Source organism: Bos javanicus, chromosome 7 (assembly GCF_032452875.1).
Source record: "Bos javanicus breed banteng chromosome 7, ARS-OSU_banteng_1.0, whole genome shotgun sequence".
NCBI classification, from domain to species: domain Eukaryota; kingdom Metazoa; phylum Chordata; class Mammalia; order Artiodactyla; family Bovidae; genus Bos; species Bos javanicus.
The window spans coordinates 3,010,479-3,018,078 of NC_083874.1; the positions used below are offsets into that span (position 1 = coordinate 3,010,479).

General features: G+C 56.2%; 2 protein-coding genes across 5 annotated transcripts; both read left to right on the plus strand.

The window, feature by feature from the left end:
- The first annotated feature begins 23 nt into the window (after positions 1 to 23).
- MRPL55 (mitochondrial ribosomal protein L55) lies at positions 24 to 3,929 on the plus strand. 4 transcript variants are annotated; one of them, XM_061421390.1, is made up of 4 exons: positions 52 to 158; positions 957 to 1,046; positions 3,089 to 3,293; positions 3,655 to 3,929. In XM_061421390.1, the coding sequence occupies exons 2-4, from the start codon at positions 979 to 981 to the stop codon at positions 3,802 to 3,804; spliced, it is 423 nt and encodes a 140-aa protein (XP_061277374.1). In that variant the 5' UTR covers positions 52 to 158; positions 957 to 978; the 3' UTR covers positions 3,805 to 3,929. The 4 variants fall into 4 exon arrangements, with proteins under 4 accessions (XP_061277377.1, XP_061277374.1, XP_061277375.1 ...); XM_061421391.1 differs by having other exon boundaries at positions 53 to 158; positions 960 to 1,046; XM_061421392.1 differs by lacking the exon at positions 52 to 158 and adding an exon at positions 165 to 255.
- Positions 3,930 to 4,589: 660 nt separating this feature from the next.
- Positions 4,590 to 6,874, plus strand: C7H1orf35 (chromosome 7 C1orf35 homolog). The gene is made up of 8 exons (XM_061421386.1): positions 4,590 to 4,783; positions 4,873 to 5,023; positions 5,179 to 5,224; positions 5,312 to 5,391; positions 5,594 to 5,666; positions 5,847 to 5,932; positions 6,372 to 6,494; positions 6,578 to 6,874. Exons 1-8 carry the CDS (start codon positions 4,690 to 4,692, stop codon positions 6,630 to 6,632), a joined length of 708 nt encoding a protein of 235 aa, XP_061277370.1. The 5' UTR covers positions 4,590 to 4,689; the 3' UTR covers positions 6,633 to 6,874.
- Positions 6,875 to 7,600: the final 726 nt, after the last annotated feature.

Genomic DNA, 7,600 nt, shown 5'->3' on the forward strand with positions numbered 1-7,600 from the left:
AGAGGCTTACGTCACCGCCGCGCCAGACCCGCCTGAACCAGCGGGCAAGTAAGTCAGAGCTGCGCCGGCCTCGCCGCGCCTCGGAAGGCCGTACGTCAGCGCCGCGGGACCCTGCGCCCGCGGATGACGTCGGGGCGAAGGCACACGAGGAGTGAAAAGTAAGTTTACCTTGACTGTGTACTCACTTCTGGCCAGTCCCGCACCCGTTGGCCTGTGGCGGCCGAGCCGCTGGTCCTCGAGGCCGCTCCGGAGCCGGTGAGGGTGGCAAGTTGGTGCCGAAAAGGCGCCGCGTCGCGCGGGCTTGGAGGGCTTCCTTCAAGGGAGGGTCCGGGCCCTGCCGCTAGCCGCCCTTGAGGGTATCACCTGGGAGGTTTATGGCATTGCGGTTTCCTGTTGAGTCATCTCCTAAGGCGGAAGGAGGCCTGCAGGGAATCTTGACAGGGAGGGCTCTTTTCCTGGGGTCGTAATGTTTGAGACATCAAGTATTCGACATTTGAAGCAACTGGTTTATCACCGCGGAAACCTCAGCTTCCCTGGGAGTCAGGACTTAGTAAGCCGCGGCTGCTCTTTGGTAATCCTTACCTCGCTGCATTTTGTGAGAATGAAATGACCTTGGAAAACAGGTATGAGCTAGTCATCACCGTTTACGTTGCATTCCATCCTCAGAGTGCTTTGTCTGACTCAGTAACCCACCAGAATGGGCCCAGGCCCTGCTGCAGACAGTTTACTGAGTCAAAGTTTTGGGGAGTAGAACTGAGGCATCTGTAGATCAGAGACGTCCCACAGGTAATTCTAATGCCAGGTGAGGGCCGAAAGCCTCATAGATTGTTTGGGCAACACTTGCACTGACCTGGTAAAGTCTGTCCGAGATGGCTTTGTTCCTGCCTGGGATTTGTTGAGAACCGATTAGGTGGAAAGTCCTGTCTTTTAAAAAGATCTTTTATTTCCTTGCCTAGCAGTTGCACACTGAGCCAGTGAATGACCCTAGGCCTTCAGGTGCTGCAGGGGCTCTCAGGAGGAATGTCGGCCAAGGGCAGCCTGCTTCGGTAAGAATGGACTTTCAGGCCCTTTGGGACTCCTGTAATGGGGCCACCCGAAGAATCCCGACTCAACAGCCTTAGGCTTTGCAGCCTTAGTTAAGCCTCCAGAGCCAGCGCGTTTTATCTGGAGAAATACATACAAATACGTATGTGTGGGGGTTTCCCTGGTGGCTCAGTCAGTAAAGAATCTGCCTGCAGTGCAGGAGACCCAGGTTTGATTGCTGGGTCGGGAAGATACCCTGGAGAAGGAAGTGGCACCCCACTCCAGTATTCGGGATTTCCTGGGAAATCCCATGGACAGAGGAGTCTGACCAGCTATCGTCCCTGGGGTGGCAAGAGTTGGACATGACTTAATGACTAAATCACCACCACCACATATGTATGGATACCTTAACAGTGTTGAAGGAGGAATGGAAGTGACTTGTGAGTACCTGGCACCAAACTGATGTGGTGGTGGCCACTGTCCTATTCAGAGCCTACAGGCCACCTCTGGAGAAGACCATGGCCTTGGTCTTCTTCCCATCAGACCTCTTCCCATCAGAACTGCCTCCCCATCTGCAAATCTCCCCAAGTGAGTGCTGATGGAGGAGAGAATGAATTCAGGTTTTAAATTGTTTCTGTGGAACCTAGGAAGAAGGATGTAGCACCTGAGCTGTGGGTTAGTATGAAGATGGGGAAGGGACTTGGTTGCAACATTTCCAGAAGGGCCCTTGTGCTGGAAAAGGTTCATGTTGAAACTGCAGCCACTGTTCTGGTGGGAAAGCATTCACTCTTTCTACTCAAGGGTTGGTTCCTGCCCCTTCCAGGAGCCTCCTGAATCACCAACCCCAGATTGTCTGGAGTGGCTGTGCCCTGAGCTCCGTGGTGTTGCTTAGGTACAGGCCCTGCCCAACTCACTGTGGGTTCCTCTGGTGGTGGAGTTCACCCACTTCTTTCTCCCATCTTGCACTTCTGGAGGATTTTGCCAGAATTGACTGAGCACTCAGCTAGGGAGGGTCTGGGACTGATTTCATAGCAAGTAAGATACAGTTCTCTCACCCCAGGCCATCATACTAGTGGAAGAAATGGGCCATCAGTCTGAGGTGTCAGCTGGAAATTGCAGTGGGGTGGCGGGAACCACAGCCAAAGCAGAGGCTGCCATACTGTGGCTGTGCATGGCCTGTGACTGCTTTGTGGAGAGAGAAGTCCTGAAAGTCTGGTGGGAGCTACTGAATTGATGTGAATATCAGGAAACAGATAGATTGAGGCACAATCTGTGGTTCGGAATTCAAGTTTGTATGAAAGCAGGCTGGAAGGGACTCTGTGTGTGGGGACGGGTGTCATGTGGCAAGGTTAGGACAGGGAAATCCAGGTCCTAAGTGGATGAGACAAATGTGGCCTCACGTAGCTGGGTTGAGCGGGGTGTGAATAGGCCCTATTCTGTCACCTTAGAGCATGTGCTCTGCACTGTGCAGAAGAGCTGTGTGCCCATCACACTCAGAAGCCAAGTGGACCGGGTGTCTCAGTCGGCTTGGGCTAACGCAGCAGAACACAGACAGGCAGCATATGAAAACTGGAAGTCTGAGATTAGGGTGCCAGCAGGGTTCTGGTGAACCAGGTTCCTGGTTCAGAGATGGCTGCCTTGTGGTGGTGTCCTCATATGGAGAGAGTTACCTCTCTGGTCTCTTCTTATAAGGGCACCAATCATACTGTGGAGACTCCACCATCATCTAACCCTAATCACCATCCAAAGGTCCTACCTCCTGACACCATCTCACTGGGGTTAGGGCTTCAACGTGTGAATGGGGACGGGGTGGACTCAAATGGACAGTTCACAACACCAGGTTTGCAGTCCCCTGGAAGTCAGCTTCCCATTCAGTGCTATAGTCTAGCACCATAGCCTTGGGGTCAGGCCTCACCAGAGACCCACCAGGGTTCTGGATGTGGAGTGGAGCTGCTCTGACCACATCCTGCCCTGGTGCGCGTTGCTGTGTGCCCCCACAGGAGCTGGGCTGCGTGGCCACTCTGGCCCTGGCGCCAGCCACTGACCAGCACACATGTGTCTGCAGCCTGCTCTGGCAGCGTGGGATGACGAGGGCTGCCCCTGAGAGCTGCCGCTGCCTGTATACGTCCTCTTGGCGGGCTGACTGCAACAGAGCCTCACTCACTCGAGTGCACCGGCAGACCTACGCACGCCTCTACCCTATTCTCCTGGTCAAGCAGGATGGTTCCACCATCCACATCCGCTATCCAGAGCCGCGTCGGATACTCACAGTAAGCTTCCTTCCCCGACACTCCCTAGGATCAGGTCCTGGAGGACCTAGCCTGTAGAGACTACTCCTCCAGGAGCTCGTGGGCTTAGAACCCACCGTTGCTGGACTGGGAGGGGAGTGAGTCATGGGTCAGAATTTTTGGTTGAGGAGAGGGAAGAAGGTGACCTGGAGTGCACTCCACAGACCAAGGTAAGAAAGCAGTGAGCTGTATGGTTGAAAAAAAGTTTTGAAGCAAGAGAAAACCCACAGAACACATAAAACCTAAACTTACGTGGTAGATGATAACAAGGTGAAGCGGAGACCCTGGAGAACATCCTGGTACCCTCCACCTGAGCCGTGTACACACCCCTTCCTCCCCACAGATGCCTGTGGACCTGGACTCCTTGTCCCCAGAGGAAAGGCGTGCACGATTCCGAAAACGAGAGGGCCAGCTGAAAGAGAAGAAGGAGGAGCCAGAGCTCGCTGACGACTTTGATGTGGAGCAGTACAAGCAGTTTTGGACCAAAAAGTGATGGTGCCTGGAAGCTGCTGTGTCCTAGGGAATGCTGTGGAGCAGGGAGGGGCACGTGTCTTTAAATCATGAGTTGATGAAGCTGTATCTTGTGAAAAGATCAATACAAAGGACATTCAAGTAACAGTCTTGACACTGTTGTAAATCCCTCAGAAAACATTTGTTCACCCTACGGATTCAATTCAGGGGCTGGCTAGTGGAGTGGCACCCCTCCACTCACTAGAATTGTTATCATTGAGTCTAATCTGGTCTGCTGTGATGATAAACAGAACTGCACTTGCCCAACAACTAGCTCAGTTTAGTTCAGATACTGACCCATCAGCAGTGACTGCCAACACCTTGGGTGTGACTGAGGCATTCTCTGCGCTGTCGGGGGGAATGAATGCAATGAGGTGTGCTTGCATGCTTCCTCGGAAACTAGACACAGCTGGTCCTCCCGAGGGCGGAGGCCGAGCGTGGCAGGCACGACCTGACCTTGGCCGCTGTCCTGTCTCCCAGGCAGCCGGCTACCTGATAGACACCTCCAACAGCTATAGTTGGAAGCCTTCAGTCGTCTCGTGCCTACCCCTCCAGCACAGCCCCGGGAACACGGCACGCAATGGGAACTGTGGCTCTTGGGCGTCACCCACATAATATGATTTATAAAATTGTCGGTCGTGGCAGCGCGATGCTTAGGTACAGCCGCCGCACCTTTCGCAAGTGCAGATGCTGTGTCGCGTCAGTGTGCAGGCGCTCTGGCTAGGACGCCCGGGGCGGGAAGGGGGACTGCGCAAGCGCGCGGGGCTGGCGCGGAAGTGACGTCACCGTGTGCGACGCCGGAGTGGGAGCTGGGACCTGTAGGGCCTTGGTACTTGGAATCCCGGGGAGAGGGCTGCACGTTACCGCAATGTTCGGCTCCAGCCGGGGCGGCGTGCGCGGCGGGCAGGACCAGTTCAGCTGGGAGGATGTGAAGACTGACAAGCAGAGGGAGAACTACCTGGGTGAGTGGGGCGCCGGGACCCGGAGCTCGCGGGCTGTGGGTTCGCCGAGCCGCGGGCCGTGCGGAGGGCTTGGCGTTCTGTTCCGGCAGGCAACTCGCTGATGGCCCCGGTGGGCCGCTGGCAGAAGGGCCGTGACCTCACTTGGTACGCCAAGGGCCGGGCGAACAGCGCTGGGCTGAGCCGGGAGCAGGAATTGGCGGCTGTGAGGCAGGCGGAACAGGAGGCGCTCATGGCAGCGCTGTGAGTGTGCCTCGGGAGCTTGAGTGGGGAGGCGGTGGCGGGGGGTGTTACTTCTGGGTGGGTGCGCGGCGGGGGTGGGTAGGACCGCGGCGTGGCTGGGGGAAGAGGCGAGGCGAGGCTCGCCGCTCCCTGAAGCTCACGCGCGGCCTCCGCAGAGGCTACAAGAACGTAAAGAAGCAGCCCACCGGCCTGAGCAAGGAGGTGAGATGGGCTCTTTTGGAGGGTGGGGCTGGGTTGGGGAGGGGGCTGATCCCGCTCTCCAGCGAGCACTTGCACTCCCCTCCACAGGATTTTGTCGAAGTTTGTAAGCGGGAAGGTGGTGACCCCGAAAAGGGAGTGGACCGGCTTCTGGGTCTTGGGAGCTCCAGGTGCGGGGCCGGAGGGGGGGTCCTCGGGAGCCCCAGAAATCGCGAGGGTGCGGCTTCTTGGGGCTTGGCACTGTCAGCTGCCTAAGGTGGAAACCAGTGCGGGTCATCTAGGCCAACCACTTCTCTAGGGAGGCCTGGGGATGGGGGCGGCCCTTGTCGTGGGGGTGTTTCACCACAGAGTATTTTACCCACGTTCCCGCAGTGGCTCTGTAGGGCGAGTGGCGCTGTCCCGGGAAGACAAAGAGGCCGCTAAGCTGGGGCTTTCGGTATTCACGGTAATTACTCCCAAATATGCTGGGATCTCATCGTGGGGTGGGAGTCGGTCTGAGCACCTCTTCCAGTTGAGGGCTACGAGGCAGGCCGTCTTTGGGGAGGCTCTCCCAGCTTCTGGCTGGTTCTTCCCTGTCGGTATGCCGGGGCACATTGCACGCCCCCAGAGTGGCATTTCTCGGCAGCACCACCGCGTGGAGAGCAGTCGGCCAGGGACCTCCTTGGCTTTGGCCAAGAAGAAGCTTCGGTCAGAGGAGAAGGTGGAGCCGGGGTAAGGCCCTCCCCCGCAGGGCACAGAACTGCTTTCTCTCAGCATGTTGGCTGCTTCTCCAGTCAGGTTCCCAGCTCCAGCCCTCTTTTTCTTCTGAGGAGCCTTGGGGTGCAGTGAGCCCTAGGGAAGGCTCATGACTGCCCACCAACCCGCAGCAGGGTCAGGGGCACTGGAGGGTGTCAGCACTTGGCCCCAAGAGTGCAGGGGCATCCTAGTGGGAGGGCTGGAAGCAGCAATGAGATTGTCAGGTAGGTGCTGCCCTGCAGACCTTTTGCCATAGTCGTGTCTGTGCTGCTCATGGTAGCTGCTGGCCACACGTGGTACTGAGTTATTCTTAGTGACTTGAGGTTGGAATGGCTACACATGGTCAGTGGCTACTGTGGTCTAGACCCCCCAAAGCCCCAGAGGCTTCTAGCACTCATGCACTCCCCCCTTGTAGTCCTGAAAGTCACAGGAAGAGCAGGAAAGAGAAGAAAAAGAAGAGGCACAAGAAAGAGAAAAGAAAAAAAGAAAAGGATCGTGGGAGGCGGCTGGATTCCTCACTGGCCCCTGCTCCCATCCAGTAGGTGCAGCTGCCTAGGGGTGGAGATGAGGTGTGCTTGGCAGGCCGAGCCCCTCAGCCCAGGCATCTCGTGGTCTCCCTAGGCATGACTCTGACTCTTCAACTTGCTGCAAGAAGCGCAGGCACGACAGTGACTGAGGCCCAGGGGTCTGGAGGACTGGCCTGTGGGGGTTACCCCAGGCTCCCAGAGAGGCTTGAAGTCCCTCAGTCGTGTCCAGCTCTTTGTGACCCCATCGACTATAGCCCGCCAGGCTCCTCTGTCCATGGAATTCTCCAGGCCAGAATACTGAAGAGGCTTAGTTGTGGTCCAGTACGGCTCCTTCTATTTTCTTTGTATTGACCCACTCTTTGTACTTAAATAAACTTATTTTAAGTGGAAAGTGTCTTATACTAAGAAGAAAGTTGCTGTTGTGTCCTAACAGAAAGTGATGTGTGAAATGTGGTAAATCTTGGGAGTTCCAGGAAGGCCATCTGCAGTCACACTGAGGGGCACTGTCCTTTTGGTGGTCAGCATCCTGGGGTCCCCTGTTGGCCTGGGCCCTGCATCTACTTCAGGTGTACCAAGAGCCCTGGATTATGTGTAGTCAGCAGGGAGGGCGGAGGGACCAAAAGCTGCTCAGCTGCAAGCAGGTGACCGCGCTAGAAGGGGGCAGTCTGGGCTGGGCATCTAGGTCATGGGGAAGTGGACTTGTACCTGCAGCCACCCGTGTCCTCCTAGGCCACCAAAGATCTTCTAACCACTGTCCCACACTTAGCCCACCCCCCCACCTCTGCCTGCTGTACAGGCACTGGCTCCCTCCCCCCAGCCCCCACCTCCAAGGCTGAAGGAACACATACGACGTTGCCATCCATAGAAAAAAAGAAAACATCCTACAAACCACACTGGAATAAAGACAAAACCTAGACTGGATTCATTACCGAGGTTCTTGTTTTGCTGCTGATTTTAAAAGAAATGAGAACTGAAAGCAACTCTGTCTTAAAGGCACTCGGCACAGGCTATCAACCTGTTAGAGATCACCATCTAGGGTGCAGCCTGCCTCCTGGGGGAAGGCCAGCTGGACTTTGGCCTACCAAAGTCTGCCCCAGTGGGGAAACAAGGGTGCCAA